General features: G+C 69.5%; 1 protein-coding gene across 4 annotated transcripts; it reads right to left on the reverse strand.

Moving 5' to 3' along the window:
- Positions 1 to 717: 717 nt before the first annotated feature.
- Positions 718 to 24,627, reverse strand: LMTK1 (lemur tail kinase 1). Of its 4 annotated transcripts, none has more exons than XM_086762675.1 (14): positions 24,496 to 24,627; positions 11,701 to 11,834; positions 10,524 to 10,665; positions 9,726 to 9,805; positions 9,503 to 9,621; positions 8,983 to 9,070; positions 8,695 to 8,828; positions 7,922 to 8,006; positions 7,168 to 7,289; positions 6,824 to 6,973; positions 3,590 to 6,719; positions 3,300 to 3,447; positions 2,982 to 3,218; positions 718 to 2,805 (listed from the first exon to the last, which is right to left on the reverse strand). In XM_086762675.1, the coding sequence occupies exons 1-14, from the start codon at positions 24,575 to 24,577 to the stop codon at positions 2,777 to 2,779; spliced, it is 4,680 nt and encodes a 1,559-aa protein (XP_086618801.1). In that variant the 5' UTR covers positions 24,578 to 24,627; the 3' UTR covers positions 718 to 2,776. The 4 variants fall into 4 exon arrangements, with proteins under 4 accessions (XP_086618801.1, XP_086618800.1, XP_086618802.1 ...); XM_086762674.1 differs by having other exon boundaries at positions 10,524 to 10,710; XM_086762676.1 differs by lacking the exons at positions 11,701 to 11,834; positions 24,496 to 24,627 and adding an exon at positions 10,921 to 10,936.
- Between the last annotated feature and the right edge of the window lie 238 nt (positions 24,628 to 24,865).

Raw genomic sequence — 24,865 nt, forward strand, 5'->3', positions numbered from 1 at the left:
TTTCCAGGCAGGGATTGCCTCTCCTGTGGGGAGCAATCAGCACCCCTGGAGGTTTTGCCTTTTCCGTTGTGTTTTGCACTTTTTAATCACGCCGTGGCTCGTGATGGCTCATCGCTGCTGTGTCCCCTCCGACGGTTTTTGCCGCTCCGCCGCAGGAAAGCGGCTTGTCCTGCGTTCGGCCGGGCTCTGGCTGCACAAGGGCCGGGGTCTCGGGTCGAGGTGCCGCTTCTTCCCCTCGGGGGCTGGAGCAGATGGCAGGGGGGGACGGGACAGGGACCAGGCGGGGCAGGGGCGAGGGGAAGGGCTCTGCTGGGGCGTGGGGTCCCCAGCTGTGCCGGAGAGGGGCACCCCAGTGGGGCTGGGGGCTCACAGCCGGGGGTCCCCTCAGCCACCGGACTGTCGTCCTCTTCCAGCCCCGTTGTGGGGGGGCTGCTGTCCCCCGGGACCCCCGGGCAGCCACCCCAGGCCCCAGCCTGCCCTTGGGGCTTCGCTGCACCTCCTGGCTTGGTGGCACCTGCAAGATGTAACCTGAAATAATTTTTTAATGAGAAAAAGTAATTTATGAGCAATAATAATCCCCACCCCAGCCCTCCCACCCCCAGGGTTGTCCTTGGCTGCAGGCACCCGCCCGGGCCCGGAGCATCCCTGGTCCCCACCCCGAGCAGCCCTGGGCTGATGCCCCCTGCGTGCCGGGCAATGAGCGGGGCAGGAAACAGCTTACGATATTTTAAAAACTTTATTATTGGCCCGATGATGTTTGACACACATGCTGGGAGCTGTATGGAAGTCAGCACTGATAAAAAATACAGCAGTTATGACCCGTATTGGTAAAATAGACAATGTAATCATAGCCTTTCTATTAAAAAAAAAATAAAATAAATCCAAGACACAGCTCTGTCCTCATGCTGCCCTCCAGAGGCAGGGACCTGCGGCGCCATAGACCAACCCTGGGCTGCTGGGAGGGGGACAAGGGTGGGGGGACAAGGGTGGGGGTCCAGTGCCAGCATCCCTGGGTGCAAGGGAGGGGAGGGGGCTCCTGGGGAGGGGCGTCGAGAAACCCCCCCGCTTCGCAATGCTGAGTGAAGGACTTGCAAGAGTTTTCGGGGAGGGGGACACATTACAGGCGAGGCTGGAGCTTAAATAAAACACTTAAATAAAGCAGGAATTGCCACGGGCAACTCGCCCACTGGGAGACACAACCCGCAGTGGGGTGGGGGTACGGGGCAGGCACAGCCGCCCTGGATTTTGGGGCTGAAGCTGGGCGTCCCCTCAGACTCCTGCTGTCCCCTGGGGTGGGGGGGGAGGGTGGGGGGCACAGCCCCCTTGCCCCCTCCAACAACTGGGCTGGCCGTGAGAGTGCGAGAAGGGTGGGCGAGGACACCCCGGATGTGCCCGGCACCAGGCTGGGCCTTGAGGGGCGCGCGGGGCTGGGATGGGACGGGGACAGGGATGGGGACGGGCTCGTCCCGTAGCACCGTGCCCCGGCGTGGAGCAAAGACCCCCGCATCAGCCCCATCCCACATGGCTGCATGTGTATGTCCGTGCACGAGCACGTGTGCCCTTGCTCCACGTGCACAAGGGGACACAGAGCAAGGGGCGAGGTGGGGGGCTGGGGTTGGGGGCAGGGGGCATTTCTCACCTCAGGGTTTGGTCTATAGACCCCAAAGGAACCAGCCCTGATTTCAAGGTTTCGCTCAGCTCCGCTTACTGCCATTTCCTTCTGGAAGCTGGAATTGCACAATTATCCTAAGCCTCAAATAAATTTAAAAATTAAAAAAAAAAAAACCTGAACCCCCCCCAAAAAAAAAAAATGAAGAACCACGAATGCCCCCCACCCCCAACTCATGAAGGCTCTTTGGCAGCAACAACTTAAAATCGCATCAATGTGGGGTCACTCAACAGCCAGTTTTGCTTTTAGAGTGGTTTTTCTGTTGGGTGGGTTGGTTTTCTTTTTTTTTTTTTTAATCCTTTTCTTTAAATACAAAAATAGTCAGGTCAACAGGTCCCGGGGGGGGGCCACCCCACGCGGGGGCAGTTGGGGACCCCCCTCCCCACCCCCAGCAGCCCTCCCCCTGCTGCTCCCTGCCGCAGCAAGGCGGGGGTCCCATCAGCTCTGAAGGTCCCTCACTCCCCAAAAAGTAAGGGAGGAGGATGCTCCTTGCCCCCCCCCCCGAGCCCCCCAAAGCCGTGCTGCCCACCCCAACCCTGGGTGCGGGGATACGGGAGCTGGCGGCAGCCCCGGCACGGGGAGCGGGTGCTCTCGGGGCGGCACCGAGCAGCGGCAGCAGCCGGCGGCCCTTCGCTCGGGGACGCCGTGGGGCGGCTGTGGGGCCGTGAGGTGGAAGGCCAAGCACAGGGGACGGCACAGGGTGCAGGGACAAACACCGGCTCGGGAGCGCATGGGGGCGAGAAGCCAAGGGGGGAACGTCACTGGGGAGGGGGGCACTCCGCAAATGTTAGCAAGGTCAGGGCACTACCCTTTAAACGCTATAATTTTATATATATATATGTCTATATATATATATATATGTATGTGTCTATTTATACACGCACACACAGCCACCCGCACACGCACACGCACGGCCGTCACCCACCGCCTGGCCCCGGGCCGTGCCGGCCCCGCTCCCACGCGTAGCAGCAACCCAGCTCCTTCCGATAAAAATCTGCCTAAAAAAACCAGAGCGTGGTCTGGGAGCCCACGGCCGGACCCCGCTCCCGGCCCCGCCATCCTGCGCCGCCCCGTGCCGGTGCCACGTCCGGCGGCGTCCCGGCTGGCTCATTCCCGGTCACCGTCTTCGCTGCTGCCTGCAAGGAGCGGAGATGTGGCATGAGCAGGGCCCCGTGCTCCCACGGGACACCCGGCCCTTCGGCCGGGATGACCGTCCCTGTGGCTGGCGCAAGGGCACGGCCGCTCTCCGGACCCCCGGGGTGGCAGGGGGTCTCGGCCGCCTGCAGAGCAGCGTGCCGGGGGGGGGACTCACCTCCTATGGAGTCCATGTCCGAGTCGGAGACGTGGGTGATGGAGAACCGGGACACCGGGGCAGGCGAGACCGTGAACCGGGAGAACTGGATGGGCAGCACTTGTTTCTGCGCCGGCAGCAGGGTGGGCAGCGCGGGCACAGCCGGGTCGGGCTCCGCCAGCGTCCCCGGCAGCGAGGCCATCAGGGACGGCTTCACCGGCATGAGCGGAAAGTCGTCGTCCCACTCGAAGCCACCGCCTGCAACACAGAGCGAGGCGGGCTGAGCCCAATGTGGGAGTCACCCTGGCCCACCCCCCCATAACCCCCCTGGCCCCTTACTCTCTTCCGAGGCATTGCCATCCGAGGAGTCATCCGAGGCGCCGAGCCGATCTGCCGGGCTGGGGGGGCTGCCGCTGGCAGGGGGCTGCCCCGAAGGCTGGGGGGGCTCCGGGAAGCTCTGCTCAGCCAGCTCCCGCGTGGGGCTTTCCTGCGCAAGGGGACACGGGACCCTCGCTGGAGGCATGCCTGGGGATGGCTCCCGCCACCGCTCCCCGGGCTCGAGGACGGCACCCAAAAATGCGGCGGGGCCGTGCCCAGCGCCTGGCTCTGCCCACCCCGCGGCCGCCCACCTGGTCGAAGAGGTAGATGGTAACGTCATCGTAGAAGGAGACAGCCTTCTTCTTGCGCTCCAGGTCCTCGCAGAAGGCCTCGGAGAGCAGGCTGGGCATCTTGAGGAGGCTGCGCAGGTTCCTGCCGCTCTGGCTCTCGGCCACCACGATGGGCACGGCCACCGGCTCCTCCTCGCTCTCCTCGCTTTGCTCCTGGATGTTGTAGCAGCGCAACTCCTCGTCCGACTCGTCGCTGTCCTCCGTGTCCTCCTCCTCCTCCTCCGGCTCCTCACGGCGCTCAGGGGTGGACGGGAGCGGGGAGAGGCCCGGGGGCGACTGGTCCCCTGATAGCAGTGTGCTGGGACCCCCCGGCGCATCGCCCACCCCAGTCCCCTCCGGGAGCAACCCCGCTTCCCCCAGCCCCGGGGCGGGGGGCTCAGTCTGTTCATCCCCAACAGCGGCTCCCGCAAGTCCGGGGACAGCCTCGGGCACACAGGTCCCTCCGATGGACGCCGGCTCCCCGGGGCTTGCCGGCACCGGAGTCAAGAGGAAAGTCTTGGGCGGCGTGGGGATGCCACGGCCCGGGGGACAGGCGTCTCCGTCGGGGCGCGGGGAGCTGCCCGGTACCGGCCCCGTGCCAGGGGGTCGCTGCTTGGTGCCGGGCTCCTGCCCCGTGGGGCTGAGCAGTGCTCTCCCAGCCTCTGCCCCAAACCAGTCCCCCAGCAAAACCCCCGCCATGGGCGTGTCCGCTGCCACCGCAATGCCAGGCGCTGCCGGGGGGCTGCCGGGCGCCCCCGGGGGGTGCAGAGGGTCCTCTCCCTGCATGGGGGACCAGGGACCCTCCTCTGCCTCGGGGGTCCGGGAGCCGTCGCTGTCCTCCTCATCCTTGGGGCCACGCTCGGCCTCAGCGTCGTAGTCGGAGAAGTAGGCAGAGTCGCGGTAGGGGTTCTTCTCAGCGAGGCTGTGCAGCTCGGCCCCGAGGGCGGTGGAGAGCAGCGTTTCAGGGGCCAGACCCTCACCCTCGCCCCCCGGCAGCCCCGGGGGGGGCTTCCCCAGCTGGCTGAAGGCCTCTGGCTCTCGGGGCTCGTGGGGCTCTTTGAGGACGAACTCAGGGGACTCGTTGTTCTCGGTGTCGTAGCCGCTGTCAAGCGCCTTGGGCTGGCCGGCGGGCGTGAAGGCAGTGGGGCTGAAGACCTCGCAGGAGCTGGCTGTGGAGCGGATGTCCAGCGACTCCAGGGAATCCGGTGTCCCCACCTGCTTCTGCAGGGACTTGAACGCCGGCGCCGTCTCCACTTGCTCCATGTAGTCCCCAGAGAAGTCGGTGAAGACGCCGGAGGTCAGCTCCGTCGTGTCCTCATCGCTCCCCTCATCTGTGCTGGGGAAGCTGGCGCTGGAGAAGGTCTTGTCCGGGGTCCGGTCTGCGTCGCTGGCGGCACACACCCCGCTCTCGCTGGCAGCCTCCCCAGGCACCGGCGCGGGTGCCTCGGAGGCCTCCGGCGCAGGCTGGGTGCTGTCTATGCCGGATTCTGCGGGGGGGTCGGGGTTTAGGGCAGCGGTGCCAGCCACGGGGGCGGCCTCCCCCAGCCCTGGTGCGGCCGCGGCGTGGGGCAAGGGGCTGTGGGCAGGGCTGCTCCCCTCTGCGCTCTCGTCCGGGTGGGCATCGCGCTGGGTCTCCGCTCCGGCTGGCGAGGCCATGCTGGGGCCCCACGGCGTGCCGGGGCTGCCAGCCAGCGCTGCCGCCTGCGCGCGGCCAGAGGTTGATGAGTCATGGCTGTGCCAGGCCTGGCACGGCGGGGAAGGCGAGCGGCACGGAGAGGAGGAGCCGCTGGCAGTGCCAGCGGGCTGGTCCTGCCGCAGGCGGTGGAAGTCACGGCCCGGTGGAGACCCCCCGAGCTGGGGCTGGCCGCGCGGCACGGTGCCCAACGGCTTGGCCATCAGCCCCCGGAAGGTGATCATGCGGCGGTAGCACCAGCTGTCGCCGGCCGAGGGCTCGCGGGACGCCGGGCTGCCGCCGCCGATGTTGTTGTTGGAGGAGCTGTTGGAGGCCCAGGGATGCCGCGGAGCCGGGGGGCTCACACCCCGTGGGCGGGGGGCTCCGGGGGGGCTGTCCTCCCCGAGCTCCAGAGCCACGCAGTCCGGACGGGCCCCGCTCTGTCCCGGCAGCCGCCCACCCGACAGGGCTGCCCGCGGCTCCCCGTACCCCCGGGGGCTGTAGGCGCAGTTCCCTGACGGCGAGACGCCCAACGGGTCAGTGAAGATGCTGGGCTGGAAGCTGGAGACCGGCCAGTCCTGGCCACCCGGCTGGGCGGGCTCCTCCTCCAGCAGGTACCCCTCAGCCCCGCGGCTGGGGGATGGCTCGTAGCCCCGCGGCTCCTGCCCCGGGCAGGGGTAGGGGTAGTACTCGGCACACTCCCAGGAGCCCTCGCCGGCCGGCGCGTGGCCCAGCAGCGGCTCCATGCTGAGGGAGACGGTGGGGCTGCTGTCAGAGTCGTAGGCGCCGCTGCCGCCGGCACCCTGGGCTCTCCAGGAGGACGGGGGGCCTGGGGACCCCCGCTCGCCCGCGGGGCTGTAGGCGCACATGGCGTAGTCCAGCTCGGCGCCGCCCTCCCCGGGCCCCTCGATGCGGATGTAGTACTCGCTGCCGAGTGAGGGGCTGTGGGCGCCCAGGATGGGCACCACACCAGGCGCGGGCAGGCCGGGGCAGCCCGGCGGCTTGCACTCATAGCAGGAGGGCGAGACCCCCAGGCTCAAGTGCCCGGCGGAGGTGGCCGGGTAGTAGAGGTCGTGGTAGCGGGCGGCACTGCTGGGGCTCAGCGACCCCAGGGGCGCCTGGAAGTGCTCGGTCTTGGTGTGCTCCCACTTGTACTCAAAATTGAGGCCGTGGCTGGTCTCCATGACGGTGAGGATGTCGTCCCCATCCGAGGGGAAGCCGTCGGCCGAGAACTGCTCCAGCAGCGGGAAGGAGGAGAGCTCAGCGCCGTGGTGGCTGGCGCTGGTGCTGCTGTTGGGCTTCATGGAGTTCCAGCGCTTCTCGAACTCCTCCTCTGCCTCCGTCGCCCCTTTGGCGCAGAGGTAGGAGAGCAGGAGGTGCACCTCCTCCGCCGTCGGGCGCTGCTCGGGCTGCAGCCAGCAGAACTGCATCACCTCGTACCTGCCGTGGCGAGGGGCGCGGGTCAGCCCCGGCCCCCCGCCCGCCTGGGGACGGGGAGAGGGAGGGGGGCAGGATGCGGCCGCGGCCCGGGTCGGGGTCCTCACCAGCGCTCCGCCAGCGACAGCTTCAGCTGGGGCTTGGGCAGCTTGAGCTGCTGCTCCTTGATGGCGTAGGCGAGCACTTGCCGGTCCGAGTAGTGGTCGTAGGGCTGGCTGCCCAGCTCAAACAGCTCCCAGATGGTGACGCCCAGCGACCTGCGGGCAGGGCGGCGTGCTGGGGGCATGGAGAGACCCCCACCCCGCTACATGCCAGCAGCCCCAAAAAACGATCCGCTCCGATGCATCCCACGGCCGCAGCCCTTCCCGGCCACTGCCCTCCGCACCCCTCGGCCACCAGCCCACGCTGTGCCCAGCCGCAGCCCCCCGGTACCCCCCCAGACCCCGCTCACCAGACGTTGCTGGACTTGGTCTGGTCCACGATGAGCAGGTTGCCGTGCACCTCGTCGATGAGCTCGGGTGCGATCCAGCGCAGTGGCACCCACAGCTGGTCGGCCGTCACAAAGTAGTCGTCCTGCCAAGTATGCAGGGTCAGTACGAGAAGAGAACGTCAAACCTACGCGTAAGGGACCGGCCACGCCGCCGCAAGACCCGTCCCCAGCCCCGCCGCCCCCTGCCCTCCCCGGCCACCCCATCGCTGCACCCCAGGTCCCCAGTCTCCCCTGGCTTGTGCTCTGCTCCCTCCGTCCAAGCCCCCAGCCCCCTCCGCCTGCTCCCCCTCGCTGTCTCCCCCATTGAGAGCCCCCTCCAGCCCCACAGCCTCCTCCCACCCAGCCCCAGACGGACAGATGCCCCCCAGGCCAAGGTGCTGGCAGGAGCGGGGACTCCCGGCTGCATTGCACTCAGCTGGCTGGGGGGAGCAAACCCCCTGCTTCGTGCTTGGGGGGAGCTGCCGGCACAGGGGGACCAGCCTGGGGGGGACAACCTGGTCCCGGGGCACAGAGTCCTTCACAGGGTGGTCTGAGGGATGGCCCCTCCTCACTGCCCCGGCAAAGCCCAGGGGCTGCCCCAGCACCGCTGCGGAGGGGAGATGTGAGGTGGGGGGGGGGGGATGCAGCTCCCGGAGCCCCCCCGCCATGCCCAGCCCGAGCAGCAGCCCCCCCAGCAGCGCTCCCACAGCCCCCTGCTCCCCAAAACCAGCCTTACTTTGTACTTGCAGTGCGAGAGCCCATAGTCCCCGATCTTGACGGTCAGGTCGGCGGTGAGCAGGCAGTTCCGCAGGGCCAGGTCACTGCCAAGCAAACCCAGCGCTGTCACCGCTGCTGCGGGGGGCTGGGGGGCACCCACCGCCCAGGGGCTGGGGGGTCTGTGCTCGGGGACCCCCGCGGGCAGTGCCACGGCGGGCGGTGGGAGCGGGACGGCGGTGCGGCAGCAGGGTGCTGCCGAACGCGGGGCGCGCCGATCACCAGCCACCAAATGCACAGCAGGAATGCCCGCGCAGCGCCCTCCGCGCTCCGTCCGTCCAGCCATCCGTCACACGCTGAGCCAAGCAGAACGCGGGCGTCCCCGGGCAACGCGAGCCCTGGCACCAGGCCGGGCTCCCGGGCGGCTGCTCCAGCCCTGGAGGGGTCGCGCGGACGGGACACGCACAGGACCCCCGGTGCGGCAGGGCCCACCGTAGAAAAGCCCCTCTCCGGCACAGCTGGGGACCCCGAGTCCCCCCACCCACAGCACTGGGACCCACCCGCACGCAGCGCCTGGCTCGGGTGGGGAAGGTCCGGCGGCCCCCGATGGCAGTGCACCCCCTCCTCAACAAAATCACTGATGCTGGAGTCTCCGTCTGCAACTCACTCAGCACCAGGATATTGTTGGGCAGCAGGAGCAGTGGCGGGGCGGGAAGGCTGGCATCCTGTGGGCCCCGCGCAGCCGCCGCCCCCGCTGCCCCTCCGGGCCGCCCCGCCGCGGCCGGCCAAGCCTACCTGTGGATGTAGTTGTTCCTGTGCAGGTGCAGGACGCCGCAGGCCACCTCGCACGCCATCCTCTGCAGGGTCAGCGGGTCCGGGGTCATGGTCTCGGCCCCCCGGCAGCTCCGCAGGTACCCCTTCAGGTCACCCTGCGGGGCGGCGCTGCTGTCACCCTCCACGGCGCTCGGCTCACCGGGGGGGTTAACCATGCCCCGCAACCCCCCTCCGCGGCACCCCGCAGCCGGAGCCCCACGGCAGCGCCTTGGGGAGCGGGACGGGGCGCGGGGGACGCGGGGGACTCACCAGCGGGCAGAACTCCATCACCAGCAGGTACGGGGTGACCTCGGCGCACTGGGCCAGGCACTGCAGCAGGTTGGTGTGCTGGAGGGCCCTGTGCGAGGCAGAGCAACGGGGGGGACATCGGCACCGCGCCGGCCAGGGTGGCAGCGCCCCGGGAACCGTCCTCCTGGGGCCCAGTACGGGCAGTGCCGGCAGCGGGTACCAGCGCGTCCCAGCGCCCCGGGACGCGCCACAAAGGGACGTTTGTTCAGCTCTGCCGGGGCAGGGAACAGCTCTGTGCCCCCCCCCCCGGCCCCGCTCTGCCCATGACCTCACCGCCGGCCGCTGCCCCCGCTCCCAGCGCAGCCCGTGTCCTGCCCCAGGGAGCCCCCAGCCATGGGGCCGGGACAGAGCCGGGGTGCCCAGAGAGCTGGGCCGGGCACCTCCACGAGGCGGCCACGGCTCCGAACGCGGCACGGAGGGGGCCACGCACCATCCAACAGCATCCCCGCTCCCGCCGGGCCCGGCGTGACCCCGGACGTACCGGTAGGGCTGCGCTTCCTCCAGGAACTGCATCTGGTCCTGCACGCTGGCGCTCGCCTTCAGCTCCTTCACCACCACCTGGGTGCTGCTGATGCCCGAGTTCACCTCCCCCAGGAACACCTGGGGCGAGGGACAGGCTCGTCCCCTCCGTCCTCACCCCAAACCCCGTCTCGCACAGCCCGGGCGTCCCACCGGCGCCAGGGGACCCCGGCCGTGGCGCTCACCTTGCCGAACCAGCCGTGCCCGATCTCCTTCAGGTAGAGCAGGCTCTGCCGCCCCAGGTCCGCCGATTTGAGGAGCTGCACTGTAACAGAGCACATCCAGCTGCCCACTCGCCCAGCCTGCCCCCGTTACCCGCCGGGCCCGGCCGAGCCCTTGGCATCCCCACCGTGCCACCCGCCGCCAGGCCCTGCGCCGCCCCGGGGGGCTCCGGAGCAGCCCCCGCAGTGGCCATCCCCAGGAACCCTGCAGCCAGGGCATCCTCCCGTCCGGGCATCCTCCCGCAGCTGCGTCGGCCGGGGGGGACGCAGGGTATCAGTGTCCCCAGGCCGGGCGGTGGCGGCGCGCTGGCTCCCTGCCCCATCCCAGCCCCCTCCCCGGCGCTGGTCCTGCCCCTCACGCACCCGTGCCAAGGGCGGGCAGCAATGGGGCCATTGTTGGGCTGTGCCGCCCTGCACCGCGCTGGCCCCGCCACACTGCTGCCATTCTCCGGGCCCCAGAGCCACCCTGGCTGTCCCTCGCATTCCTCTCCCACTCATGGGCTTGTTTACACAGGACCAGGGCTGGTGGGTGCCGCAGTTTCGGGCGCCCATGTCCCGTCCCACCCCGGCGGGGTGTGCGCTGCCACCGGGACCCTTGCACAGAGGGGTCCGCTGGGGCTGTCCCTCCTTAGCAGGGGGGACCCACCATCCCTATCTCACCCCGTGACCCCCTCCCCACAGCTCAGTGATGCGGGACCCCCCAACCGCAGCGCACCGGTTGGGACCCCAGGGCTCTCAGGACCATCGCGCGCCCCGGCTTACCTGAGCGCCCCGGCTGCTTGGCCATGGGCAGGGAGACCTTGGTGAGGGGCAGGACGTAGACCTCGGGGCCATGCTGGGGGGCAGGCGAGCCCTGGGCCGAGAGCTCCGTCACGTAGTCGTCCCCCTCGGCGTTCTCAAACTCCTGGGCCGGGGGGCGCGCGGCGGGGCACACACGGAGCAGAGACAACTGACCCCGCGGGTTCCCCGCTGCCGGCAGCCTGCCCCGCGCACCCCTTCACCCGCCGCCCCGACGCGATCACCCGACAACCGACCGCCCCGGCAACGGGGACCCCGAAATCGCACCCTCCCAGCGCACAGCCCTGCCCGCACCCCGCCGGCAGAGCCCCTCCACGGGGACGGCCCTGCGGCAGGCACCCGCTCCCCACTGCCCCGTTACCTGGCCGCGCCGCCCCGCCAGCCGCCGGCTGCCGAAAGCCGCCTGGGCGAGCAGGTAGGCGATGGTGAGCATCTCGCCCTGCTCCCGCCCCACGCTGCCTCATGGCGCTGCCAACCCCGCCGGCAGCGCTGCCCCGCGGCGTTCCACGCACCGCGACCCGCCGGACACGGGCGGCGGCTGGGCCCCGCCGAGCACCCCTATATAGCCATCGCGGGGGCGCGAAGGGGCTCATTGTTCCCCTCCGGCACGGCGAGGTGCCCCGGCCGGTGTGGGACGGTTACACAACAGCCCGGCGTGTCCCCCCCTCCGCCTGACCCCCTCCCGCCGCGGGCGCCACAAGCCTCCACAAAAATCCCAGCAATTAGGGAAAAAACGGTTTCTCGGCACATTCTGTGCCTGTGAGGTCAGGGTGCCTCCCACCCCCGGGGGCGTGCGGGTGGGACCGCCGTGGCCCTTAACCATGGCGTGGCCTGGCCCCGCACTGAACCGGGAGCCCGGCTGGGTCAGGATGTGGCCCACAGGGATGCTGAGCCCCACTGATCCAGGCTCTGCAGAGCAGGGAGCCCAGCTGGGTCAGGATGTGGCCCGCGGGGATGCTGAGCCCTGGCAGGCGGGGCGGGGGCTGAGCTCCCCCTGAGCTGGGACACATCCTGCACCGGCGCTGGGGCCAGCAGCGGCGGAGCACCCTGCACCGCGATCCCCTGGGCACCTTGCCGGGGTCCCAGGGTGAGCCTGGCCCGGGGAGACCCCCGCCGCCCCGCCCCCCGCGTCCCCCCTCACCTTGAAGCCGATGTCCCCCTTCTTGCAGCACAGGCAGGCCAACATGAGGAAGATGAAGGTGAAGAGCCCCGAGAAGGAAACGGCCACGACGGCCAGCGAGGAGGACCAGGAGAGCTCGCTAAGGGGGGTGCCGTCTGCGGGACAGGAGGGGTGTGGGCTCAGGGGGGGCTGGGGAGGGATGAGGCTGTGCCAGAGGGTCCTGCCCGGGTGGGGGTCACGCGATGCGGGGGCACATGGGGGCTCGCGGGGGCTTTGGCAGGGAGCAGCTGGGCGGAGCGGGGGTCCCGGTGCTGCTGTGCTGGCTCAGCTCACGGCCAGGAAGGGTGGGGAGCCCAGGGGGGACCCCAGAGCCGAGGCAGGACCCTGCGTGGAGGGGGACAGGGGCACGGGCGGCAACGATACCAAGACCGCTGGCACCGACAGCTCTGCCTCGCACCGTCCCCCGTGTGAGCGCCGCTGGGCAAACCACAGCTCCTGTCCCCAAGCCCCACACCGGCTCCGGACCCCAGGCCACCGCGCACGGGGATGGGGACACAGCTGCGCCGGCTGGGAACTGCACCCTCCAGGCACCAGCACACCCCAAATCCCAGCACCCCTGCCCCACTCCAGCCTGTGCCACGTCCCCTCAGGGTGGCAGGGAGCATGGTGGCACTGGTGGCGGTGCTGGCAGCCATGGCCCGGCTGCCCAGGCCCCCGCCGCCGGCTGCAGCTGCCGCATTACTATTCTGCCCAGAGCCTGCCGGAACAACTGGCGCGATTGTGGCGGGAGGAAGCCGGAAGGCCGCGGTGCTGCCAGCGCAGCCAGCCTCGCCGGGGACCCGCACGCAGCCCCGCAGCGCCCAGTGCGGTGCCTTTCCCCACAGGACATCGCTGCTGGGATGGGTGCCCTGCCCGAACCCACGGCACCATGCAGCTGTACCTCCCAGGCCAAAGCCCCATCCAGCGCCGCATCCCTCCCCAGGCCACCAAGCGCCGTGCCGAGCCCCTCGGAGATGTTCATGGCACCGACGCACGGACCACTGGGCATCGCCCCATCACCGTCCCCATGCCACAACCGAGGCTCGACGCCGCGCTGCCAGCGCCCAGGCCATGCCCCCGCTCCCGTGCGTGTCCTTGAGAGCAGCATCCGAAGGGCACAGGGGGTCTCGGGGGGGAAGGTCCTGCTGCCCCGGCAGGAGCCGGCAGATTTCAGCTGCTCCCAGGCACCGCACGGCACCGCACGGCACAGGCACAGAGCACCTTGGCTCCCGGCACGGCGGTGCCCAGGCGCAGCGGCCTGGCGTGCTTTGGCACAGCCCGGGCCACGCCAAATTCTTTGCCGGCGCTTGGGAAGGAGCTGAAGAGCCATCTTCTGAGGCTGGCGGATGCAAAGCCCAACCTGGGAGGAGCGGGCGGTGGCGTTCCGCCTCCTTTCAGCCGTTTCCATGGTGAACACACTTTGTACCGCGAATGTCACCATTTTCCCTGGATAGCGGGACAGCAAGAGAGAAAATGACTCACTGCACAGAGCCTTTGCGTGTCGATGGGGAGCAAAGTGCGCCGACAGCGGCCGTTCCAACCGGGACCCTCAGCTGAGCCGCCCCGGCCGCGGCTCTGGAACCGGAGCTTTGCGAACGGACCACTCCAAACCAAGGGGCCGGTGAGGTCCGGCTGGTCCTGCCTCCGTTTCCCCGCACAACCGGTGGCCTGGGAGCCTTGGCCAGCCCAGCAAAACGCTCCCCAAAACCGGGTGGAATGCACCTGCGGCAGCGGGAGCACCGGGGCGCGGGGAGCAGGGCCAGCTGCGTGCGGTGTGAAGGACCCCAGGGCTCTCACAAGAAGCCGGGGGCCCCATCGCATCCTGCACCCCACCCTGAGGGCTCTGCTCCCCCCCCCCGAGCACCGGCCCCATGCCCTCCTGCAGCCTCTGCGCTTGGTGCCAACCCTGGGCCGCTCCCCCGCAGCCGGCTCGGACCCCCGCCATACCCCACGGCTGAGCCCCCACGCTGTGCCGGCACAGGTGCCAGGCTGGGGTAGGTGGGGAGGGGGGGGGTCACCACTGCGAATCCCCTGCCCCAGCCGTGGGGGTCCCGTGGGACTCTTCCAGCCACGGCTCTGCAGCACTCCCCTCCCAAAACTGCTCGTGCAGAGCCAGCCTCAGCGCAGAGGGTCAGGCTGAGAACGGCCAGCTCGGTGCATCCTCCAGCCGGCCCAGCAGGAACTGCTGCATCACCCCGGCAGCCCCCAGCACCCAGGGCCAGCGACCCGCCCGGCAGCGGGGCCGGGGGCTGCGCACAAGCCGGGCCACGCCGACCCCTCACCCCCCAGCCCTGCGGGGTGGGGACAGGCGGGGGTTTGGTGGCAGCAGCGAGGAGAGCTCCGGACACCTGCCCCAGCCCCGGGCCCTGCGGGGTGCGGCGGGGTGCAGCGGGGCACCCCCCCCCCCGCACCCCCGCAGCTGGCGGAGCCCTGCCCAGCGCTGCCCGTGCCCCCCCAACCTATCGCGGCGCCCACCCAGCCCAGCCCAGCTCACGGCCGCCGACGCCGGACGACGGCAAAAGGCTGCGGGGAGCCGGGCGCGGGGGGGGGTCTCGGCCCCGCACCGCACCGCACCGCCACGCCGCTGCCCGCGACGCCGGCCCCCGCCCGCAGCGCCGCGCAGCCCGTCCCTTTGCTGACTCACGTTTGCGGGGCGCCCGCGGCCGCCTCGCCGGCCATGGCCCGCTGCCGCCGCGGCCGCCGCTCGCCTCTCCCCGGCGGAGCCCGGAGCCCGGCACGGCGAGCGGCGGCTGACGTGTGCGGAAGGGCCGAGCCAGGGGCTCCCCGCAGAGCCCGGCGGCGGCGGGGGGCTCCCAGCGCAGGGCCAAGCCGCGTGCGGGCGGCACCCCGCTCCTGCCCACGCAGCCGGGTGCCCGGTGCCCTCCCCGCCCGGGCAGGGCATACGCGAGAGCTGCGGGGCCGAAAGCTGCGGGGCGCAGTACGGCACGACACCCCCCCCCCCGCTCCCGCCGGGCCTCTCGCTGCGGGACCTGGCGCGAGCCACAGCCCCGTGCCTCAGTTTCCCCCCCCGGGAGCGGCGAGGGGCTGCACGGCGGGGCGAGGGCTCGCGGAGCCGCCCGGGACGGGGCGGATGCTCGGCCTGCACATCTCCCCCCGCCCCGCCACAGCGCCCACCGCACCCCATGAACCTGCCCGGCCCCGCACCCCAGGGCGCAGCCTCCCCCGCAGCGGGTGCCCAGCTGGGAGAGGCTGGGTTTGGGCAGGGTGCTGGGCTGGGTTTGGGCAGAGTGCTGGGGCAGGGTTTGGGCAGGGTGCTGGGCTGGGTTTGGGCAGGGGGCAGGGTTTGGGCAGGGTGCTGGGCTGGGTTTGGGCAGGGTGCTGGGGCAGGGTTTGGGCAGGGTGCTGGGCTGGGTTTGGGCAGGGTGCTGGGATGGGTTTGGGCAGGGGGCAGGGTTTGGGCAGGGTGCTGGGCTGGGTTTGGGCAGGGTGCTGGGGCAGGGTTTGGGCAGGGTGCTGGGCTGGGTTTGGGCAGGGTGCTGGGATGGGTTTGGGCAGGGTGCTGGGGCAGGGTTTGGGCAGGGTACTGGGCTGGGTTTGGGCAGGGTGCTGGGCTGGGTTTGGGCAGGGTGCTGGGATGGGTTTGGGCAGGGGGCAGGGTTTGGGCAGGGTGCTGGGCTGGGTTTGGGCAGGATGCTGGGCTGGGTTTGGGCAGGGTGCTGGGATGGGTTTGGGCAGGGGGCAGGGTTTGGGCAGGGTGCTGGGCAGGGTTTGGGCAGGGTGCTGGGATGGGTTTGGGCAGGGGGCAGGGTTTGGGCAGGGTGCTGGGCTGGGTTTGGGCAGGGTGCTGGGATGGGTTTGGGCAGGGGGCAGGGTTTGGGCAGGGTGCTGGGCAGGGTTTGGGCAGGGTGCTGGGGCAGGGTTTGGGCAGGGTGCTGGGCTGGGTTTGGGCAGGGTGCTGGGGCTGGGTTTGGGCAGGGTGCTGGGATGGGTTTGGGCAGGGGGCAGGGTTTGGGCAGGGTGCTGGGCAGGGTTTGGGCAGGGTGCTGGGGCAGGGTTTGGGCAGGGTGCTGGGCTGGATTTGGGCAGGGTGCTGGGCTGGGTTTGGGCAGGGTGCTGGGGCAGGATTTGGGCAGGGTGCTGGGATGGGTTTGGGCAGGGGGCAGGGTTTGGGCAGGGTGCTGGGCAGGGTTTGGGCAGGGTGCTGGGGCAGGGTTTGGGCAGGGTGCTGGGCTGGATTTGGGCAGGGTGCTGGGCTGGGTTTGGGCAGGGTGCTGGGGCAGGATTTGGGCAGGGTGCTGGGCTGTGTTTGGGCAGGGGGCAGGGTTTGGGCAGGGTGCTGGGCTGGATTTGGGCAGGGTGCTGGGCTGGGTTTGGGCAGGGGGCAGGGTTTGGGCAGGGTGCTGGGCTGGGTTTGGGCAGGGTGCTGGGCTGGGTTTGGGCAGGGGGCAGGGTTTGGGCAGGGTGCTGGGCTGGGTTTGGGCAGGGTGCTGGATTTGGGCAGGGTGCTGCGGCAGGATTGGGGCAGGGCTGGATGGGAGCGCGCAGGACCCACCGGCACCCCTCGGCGCCCCGCAGCCCGGCCGCTCTCCCCGCGCAGCCGCAGCCCCGCCATCGCGGTAACCCCGCGGCACGCGCAGCTTCCAGGAGAGCGAGTTCACAGCCCACGGACGAGCGCCCTGCTCACCCGCGCGCGTCCGGGCGGCGAGGAACCACCCGCTGCCCCTTAGCGCGCAGGCACGGCTGCTCCTCGCAGCCCCGGAGGGAAACTGAGGCACCGGCGAGCCGGGAAGAAGCGGGACAGCCCCGGCTGCGGACCCCGGAGCCCCGATCCCTGCCGCCCACCGGTGCCAGCCCGCGGCCCGGCACGGAGCCAGCCGGTACCCGCGGCATCCTCACCGCGGGCACGGCCGAAGCCGGGGCGCCAGGAAGCAGCGCCCTGTACCCCCCAGCCCTGGAGAGCTTCCCCCACCAGAAACAGCCAGAGCCACTCCGGCAGCCTCTCCGCTGATTAATCGATCTGTTAATTTTAAACGCAAGGCACGCCTTGGTAATCTGTTCTCCTTACGCATCTTTTAGCGCGGGCTTGTTTCACCGGGGCAGAAGGATTTCAGAAGGATGGGTTCTTGCCTCTTAATTCTGGTTTTATCATCTTGGGATGAATTAGCAGTAAAAAAAAAAAAGATAATTAGGTGGGAAATAAAAAAAAGACCATCCATCTAACAGGATGAAATAAAAACCAGGACGGTAACATGCGGAGGCCGAGCCGCAGCGTCGCTGTGCGCACACCAAGCGCGTCAGCACGATTAGAGAGGAAAATCAAGTTCCCCCACGAAGCCTGCGCCGCTGCAGAGCGGGGGTCCCCGGCGCAGCCCACCGCGAGCAGCCTTCTCCATTTCCTGAGCAAATAATAACACAGCACAAAGCACGCGGTGCAACATTCGCTCGATGATTTAAACCAAATTCTCTTCCGTGGTGTTTAACCGGGCGCGATGCAGGGGGACCCGGCAGGGACCCCGAGCCGGGATTGGTGCCAGGACCGGTGCCGGCGGCCAGGACCATCGGCGAGCATGGCACCGCGGTCGTGCCGCTGGCACGGCAGCACCGGCGGGACGAGGCCCTGGCAGCCGGCGGAGCAGCGTTGGCGTACCAGCGAGAGAGCGGCAGCGCGCAGCGGGCAGCTTGCTTTTACCAGACGCGCGGCGGCGGCACCACGCGAGCAGCTTCGGCTGCAGAGAGAGCGGCGGCGGAGCAGGGCCAGGTCAAGGGGCGAGCGGAAACCTGGGCATGGGTCTGCCCCACCGCCACGCTCGCTCCCGGCCACGGCGCCTCGAGCTGCGGCGGTGAGGAAGCTAAACACGGGGTGGGAGGCCAGAAGAAAAGTAGAGGCTTAGAAAAAGTGGAGGCCGAAAATGGGTGGGAGGCCGAAAAGGGGTGGGAGGCCGAAAATGGGTGGGAGGCTGAAAAGGGGTGGGAGGCCGAAAAGGTGTGCGAGTCCAAAAACTGGTCGGAGGCCGAAAATGGGTGGGAGGCCAAATACACAGTAGAGGCTGCAGAAAAGTGGAGGCCGAAAAGGGGTGGGAGGCCACAAACCGGTGGGAGGCCGAAAAGGGGTGGAGGCCGAAAAGGGGTGGGAGGCTGAGAACAAGTGGGAGGCCAGAAAGGGGGGGGGAGGCCGAAAATGTGTGGGAGGCCAAAAACGGATGGGAAGCCAAAAACAGTAGAGGCTGGAGAAAAGTGGAGGCCGAAAAGGGGTGGGAGGCAAAATGCACAGTAGAGGCTGGAGAGAAGTGGAGGCCGAAAAGGTGTGGGAGGCTGAAAACGGGTGGGAGGCCAAATGCACAGTAGAGGCTGGAGAAAAGTGGAGGCCAAAAAGGTGTGGGAGGCCAAAAAGGTGTGGGAGGCCGAAAAGGTGTGGAGGCCGAAAAGGTGTGGGAGGCCGAAAAGGTGTGGGAGGCCAAATGCACAGTAGAGGCTGGAGAGAAGTGGAGGCCGAAAAGGTGTGGGAGGCCAAAAAGGGGTGGGAGGCCAAATGCACAGTAGAGGCTGGAGAGAAGTGGAGGCCGAAAAGGGGTGGGAGGCCGAAAAGGAGTGGGAGGCCAAATGCACAGTAGAGGCTGGGGAAAAGTGGAGGCCGAAAAGGGGTGGGAGGCCGAAAAGGAGTGGGAGGCTGAAAACGGGTGGGAGGCCAAAATACACAGTAGAGGCTGGGGAAAAGTGGAGGCCAAAAAGGGGTGGGAGGCCACAAACAAGTGGGAGGCCTAAAAGGGGTGGGAAGCCAAATGCACAGTAGAGGCTGGAGAAACGTGGAGGCCAAAAAGGTGTGGGAGGCCGAAAACGGGTGGGAGGCCGAAAAAGTGTGGGAGGCCGAAAAGGGGTTGGAGGCCGAAAAGGGGTGGGAGGCCGAAAAGGTGTGCGAGTCCAAAAACTGGTCGGATGCCGAAAACAGGTGGGAGGCCAAATGCACAATAGAGGCCGGAGAAAAGTGGAGGCTGAAAAGGGGTGGGAGGCCGAAAAGGGGTGGGAGGCCAAATGCACAGTAGAGGCTGGAGAAAAGTGGAGGCCGAAAAGGGGTGGGAGGCCGAAAAGGAATGGGAGGCCGAAAAGGAATGGGAGGCCGAAAAGGTGTGGGAGGCCGAAAAGGGGTGGGAGGCCAAATGCACAGTAGAGGCTGGAGAAAAGTGGAGGCCGAAAAGGTGTGGGAGGCCGAAAAGGTGTGGGAGGCTGAAAACGGGTGGGAGGCCAAATGCACAGTAGAGGCTGGAGAAAAGTGGAGGCCGAAAAGGTGTGGGAGGCCGAAAAGGAGTGGGAGGCCAAATGCACAGTAGAGGCTGGGGAAAAGTGGAGGCCGAAAAGGGGTGGGAGGCCGAAAAGGAGTGGGAGGCTGAAAACGGGTGGGAGGCCAAATGCACAGTAGAGGCTGGAGAAAAGTGGAGGCCGAAAAGGGGTGGGAGGCCGAAAAGGGGTGGGAGGCCGAAAAGGTGTGGGAGGCCGAAAAGGGGTGGGAGGCCAAATGCACAGTAGAGGCTGGAGAAAAGTGGAGGCCGAAAAGGTGTGGGAGGCCGAAAAGGTGTGGGAGGCTGAAAACGGGTGGGAGGCCAAATGCACAGTAGAGGCTGGAGAAAAGTGGAGGCCGAAAAGGTGTGGGAGGCCGAAAATGGGTGGGAGGCCAAATGCACAGTAGAGGCTGGAGAAAACTGGAGGCCAAAAAGGTGTGGGAGGCCGAAAAGGTGTGGGAGGCCAAATGCACAGTAGAGGCCGGAGAAAAGTGGAGGCCGAAAAGGTGTGGGAGGCCAAAAACGGGTGGGAGGCCGAATGCACAGTAGAGGCTGGGGAAAAGTGGAGGCCGAAAAGGTGTGGGAGGCTGTAAACGGGTGGGAGGCCGAAAAGCTGTGCGAGTCCAAAAACTGGTCGGATGCCGAAAATGGGTGGGAGGCCAAGTGCACAATAGAGGCCGGAGAAAAGTGGAGGCCGAAAAGGGGTGGGAGGCCGAAAAGGGGTGGGAGGCCAAATGCACAGTAGAGGCTCAGGAAAAGTGGAGGCCGGAAATGTGTGGGAGGCCGAAAAGGGGTGGGAGGCTGAGAAGGGGTGGCAGGCCAAATGCACAGTAGAGGCTGGAGAAAAGTGGAGGCCGAAAAGGTGTGGGAGGCCGAAAAGGGGTCGGAGGCTGAACGCACAGTAGAGGCTGGAGAGACATGGAGGCCAAAAAGTGGTGGGAGTCCAACCAGGGGTCGGAGCCTGAATGAAAAGTAGAGGCTGGGGAAAAGCGGAGGCTCACTGCGCAGCGCGAGCGCGGGGATCCCGGGGTGCTGCCCGCTGGCTGGGCGCTGCCTGTGCAGCAGCGGGGCTGCAGCCGCCCCTGCCCTTCGCTTTCCCGGCGCTGGGCGCTGGCGTGGGTGCGCGGCCCGGGAGCCGTGCCAGCTCAGGCAGCTTGTGTGGCTCCAACCGGATCTGATCCTCACCAAAAACCCCAAAACCTCACAAAATGGTGGGTGCGTGTGCATCGAGCCCCGGCACCCCTCTGCACCACGCCCGCGGCGCCCAAATCCCCGTCACCGCGCGCAGGGGAACGCGCAGGCCGGGGCGGCCGGGCCAAACCCTGCTGTGCCGTAGCCGCGGGCCACCCCAACGCCCGGGGTGCAGCAGCACCCGACCCCACACGTATTTCGGAAAGACGAACGGCCGCGAAAGCGAGGCGGCAGCCCGGCAGCGGGCACCCTGGCACAGCCGGGACGGGAGCCTGGCAGCACCGCGTTGGCCCCCGCGCTCGCTGCCTTTCTCCCCGGCCGGGGACAGCGGCTCTGCAGGACCCTCTGCCCCTTCCTCCGGTGCCGAGCCCTCCCTTTCCCACCAGCCCCACGTCCTCTCTGTCCCTCGGGCGGCCGCGAGCACCTGCTCCCCCGGGACGCGCCGCGTGCCCCCGGCCGTAGGCCAAGCCGGAGCAGCTGGCCGATGGCAAACGACGTTACGGCGGTAATTGCCCTAAGACAGCCAGGCAGAAGGCTGCGCCGACGCCTCCCCGGGCTGGCGGGGGGATTAATGCCCAGAGATTTATTTTCCTGCCACCGGGCACGCTGACTCAGCACGGCTCAGCCCCGTCACCCTCCAGCCCCACGCCGAGCCGCATCCCGCGCGGTCCCACTGGGGACGTCCCGGGGCATTCCCCGGGGCAGGAGCGGCCGGGGGTGAGCAGAGCCCCGGAGCAGCCGCAGGGCACGGCTGGGACCGCAACCCCCCCATCCCGGGCAGGGGGTCCCGAGCACAGAATTGGTGCGGCACGGGGCAGGAACAGGCTCAGCGCGCGCCCGACAGCCCCTTGGACCCGAGCGTCGGCACCGCCTGACCTGGAGGGGACTTCCCAGCCCAGGGAATTAGCGGGATGGCGGGGCCAGCGCAACACGAACAAGGCAAAAACCTGGGAGCCCTTGCACCCGCGGGAAGGATGCGGCCAGGGGTCACAGAGCAGCCCCGTGGCAGCACGTTGGCAGTGCCAGCTCTGCCCCACGTCCCCGGTGCCACCGGGGCGGCGAGGACAGGCCGGGGCAGGCAGCGTGGCACGGCCAGGTGGGCGCCGGAGCCCGCGGGCTGCTCCGGCGCACGCTGTCCCACGGAGGGCCGGGAGCGCCGGGCACGGAGCCCGTGAGTCACAGCCCGCTCCCCGCCCGGGAGCGCCGAGCCCTTTCAACCCCGGCGCATTAATTTCTCCTAATTGGCTTTGACAGGGATCCGTATCGCCATCCAGAACGCAACCGCCCGTGCGCGCGGGGCGGGGGAGCGGGAAGGGAGCAGCAGGCAGAGGGAGGGAAGGAGGGGAAAGCGGGGAGCGAAGCGGGACCCCCGGGAGAGCGGCGCTGCCGGCTGCCCGGATCTGTCCCCGTGCCGAGCGGGGCCCAGCTGCGCTGCAGAGCTGCGCCAACGCCATTTCCCACGGCAGCCCGGCTGCCGGGCTGCGCTGGGGCAGGGGGCTCGCCACGTGCCACCCCGCCGCTGCCCACCCCCGGCACCCCCGCAGGCACCGGGATTCACCCCCCAGTCCGGACAGATGGATCAGGGCCCGTGCCGTTGCCATCTCCCACGCACCATCCCCTCACGGAAAACACGCGACGGGACGCCGGGTCCGGTGCTGCCCCGGCCGTGCGGGGCGTTACGCCTCCCCGCAGCCGTCACCTCATCTCCCGCCCGAGGAGCTCCCACCTCCCTGCCCAAATCCCTGCTCTGCGCCCAGCCCCAGTGGCACCTTCCCCCGTCCTCCCCGGCATCCCCGGCACGGCTGGTGCCAGGGTGGGAGCACAGCGGGTGCCGGGCCCCCATTTCGGCTGCCGGGGTCCTTCCGGGTGCTACGGCCCCTTTGCCACCGCGGTCCCCCGAGTCCTTTCCCATCTTTGTGCCTGGAGCAGACGGCGATGCCAGACGCGGAGCACCAGCACTCGCCGAGCTGTTGTCGCCACGCGGCTTGGGGCACAGGATGGCAGCACGTGCCCGCCAGGACCGAAAACTCAGGGCTGGCGGGACCTCCCGCCCTTCCTTGGCCTTCACCCCCCATCCCTCCCCGGTGCCTCGAGCCCCAGCTGACCCCCGTGTGGGTGCAGGGTCCCGCAGCCAGATCGGGGAGCGGCAACACCGCAGCCCCCGGTGAAATAAATGGGGGAGAACAGAGGTCGCTCACAATTCGAAACACGCTCCCGGGCCTGAGACGTGGAAGCGCGGGCGTGCAGCAGGGCGAGCAGGGGAGCAGCCCCTTCCCCCAGCAGAGACGTCCTCGTGTCCCCAAGCAGCTGCCATCACTGCAAGAGGACGGGGTGCCACGACCCCAAAGCAAAGCGCTGCCCACCTGGGTGACGCAGGGGACGCATCACTTCTGCCCGGTGCCTCCAAATGGCGTCTGCTCGCTCACAGCGCTTCCAGGGCAGACAGCGGGCACCCAATTCCCACAGGAAGCCCAAGGGATCCGGGATCCACGTCGGGACGGGTGGGCGGCACAGCAGTCGGTGCTCCGCCGGTGGCTCCAGCGCTCCACGCACCACATGGGAGCATCGCCGGGTGGGCCCAGCGAGATGGGACCCGCGAGGCGCCGGGGTGGGACCCAGAGCCCTTGGTGCTGGGAGAGAATCCGTCCCCCCACCGAGCGGCGCACACCGGCCTGGGCAGCCGGCACGGCCCAGCGTGGGCGCATCTGACGGCCGAGCCAAGCAGCCTCCCCAAAAACACGAGCGGAGGTTGGAGCTTGGGCTGCTGCGGTTGGCACGTCCCGTTGGCACCTCCGCCCCAGGCGACACCGCTGTCACCGCTCCCCACTGCCGGCACGGCCCATGGCCTGGCCCCGGAGGCTGCGGGTTCCCACCATCCCTCTCCGGGGACACGGGACCGGGAGCGGCTCTGCTCCCCTCGCGCAGCCGGAGCCCCGCGTGCCCCGCAAAGCACTTCTTCCTCCTCCGCGCCGGCACGAGCGAAGCCCAGGGAAAGCAGGCTGGCCGGGGAGCCGGCGATGCCGCGCAGGCAGGAGGTGCTGCCAAACGGAGAAAGCCAACAAAGCTGTGAAATAGAGGACATGGTTTGTTCCCCCCTCTAATTCCTCGCCCCGCCAGCGGCCGTGGGCGCCAGCCGAGCCCCGGGCCTGGGCGCGCGGCAGCACGGCAGCGGGCGGCGATGGGAACCTTCCTGCAGAAGGAATTTTTAAATCAAACGTGCCCTGCAAATCCCCAGGTTGGCGGGATTAGCACGGCGAGCGGCGCGCCTCCCGAAAACCCGGAGGAAAATCCCACCCGAGGCCGAGGGCAGCAAACGCGGCTCCCTCGCAGCGCCACCGCGCTGTGCGCGCGGACGAAGAGGATTCCTCCCGCACAGAATCCCGCACCGGGCTGGGCACGGAGCCTCCAGCAGCGGGGACGCGGCTCGGCGCGTCCCGCCGTGGGTCGTTTTTACACCCCGCCACGGATGCGGATCGCCCGCGGCCGCCAGACCCGGGGCCGGGGGGGGGGACACAGGAGCAGCGTCCCGCGGAGGGAGGAGGGCGCGGGATCCCGGCACCGGCAGCCGGAGCCTCCGCCGCCACCGCGTCCGGCACGGGGGACGCTTCGCCGCCTTCGCGGTGACGGGAGAGGGGCGAGAGCCGCGGCACCCGCACGCGTTGTCCCCGGTTCGGTAAACAAAGGGCCGGTGCCGAGCACGCCGCCGGCCGTCCCCGCGCCTCGACGGGGCTCCCCACCTGGGCGGCTGCTCCACGCACCGGGGCTGGCCGACGCCCCGCACCGAGAGCGGCCGGCGGCCTTCGGCGGCCGAGGAGCGCGGAGAGGAGGAGGAGGAGGAGGGGGGGGGGGGGAGGCTGCCGCTGCGGCAGCCCCAAAACACGCCCGCACCAGAGCCAGCCCCCGCTCCGCTCCCGCGTCTGCAGCAGCATCTTCCTGCGGCTGCGACGCGGCCGTCACACGGCGCCTTACATAACGGCCCGCGCCCCAAAACGCCCGCTCCCCGCACCTCGCCGGGCTCCCCCCGCCCCACGGGCCAACGCCGACGGGCGAGCGGGCGTCGCACGGCGGCCGGGGGCTCGGTCCCCGTCGCCCTCCCCCTCGCCGCCGCCGTTGTTCGCCTCGTTACGATCCCACCCCAGCGATGCCCTGGGCGGCAGCGCAGCCCCCCCCCCCCGGGGCTCCTCCGCCCGGGGGAACCCCAACGCCGGGGGCTGCGGCAGCGGGGCCACCGCCCCAACCGCGGGACCGGGCTGGCAGAACCGGGAGCGCGGCGAGTGGCATTTGGCGGGGGGGGGTGGGGGGGGGGCGGACACCCGGGGGCGCGGGGGGGGCCGGGGGCTGCGGCACTCACCGGGGTCGAAGTGGGAGCTGAAGGCGAGGCTGGGGCTGAGGAACGCGGCCGACATGGCAGCGGCGGCGGGGAGGCGGCCCATGGCGCGGCGGGAGCCTGACGGCCGCCGGCTGCCGCTGGCCCCGCGCTGGGCTCGGCGGCGGCGGCGGCGGCGGCGGCAGCGGCGGCGGCTCCTCCTCCATGGCGGCCGCCGCGGCCCCGCGCCCCGTGCCCCTGGGAGGGGCTGCGCCGCCGCCGCCGAGGAGCGGGATTGGGGGGGGGGGCGTGCGGGGGTGGCAGGTGGAGGAGCCGCAGCCCCGGGACCCGCCGCTCTCCAGCCCCCGCACCGGGAACCGTCCCCGCCCGGGACGGACGGGACCCCCCCCCGGGG

Source organism: Chlamydotis macqueenii, chromosome 18, assembly GCF_036417535.1.
Source record: "Chlamydotis macqueenii isolate bChlMac1 chromosome 18, bChlMac1.mat, whole genome shotgun sequence".
NCBI lineage: Eukaryota > Metazoa > Chordata > Aves > Otidiformes > Otididae > Chlamydotis > Chlamydotis macqueenii.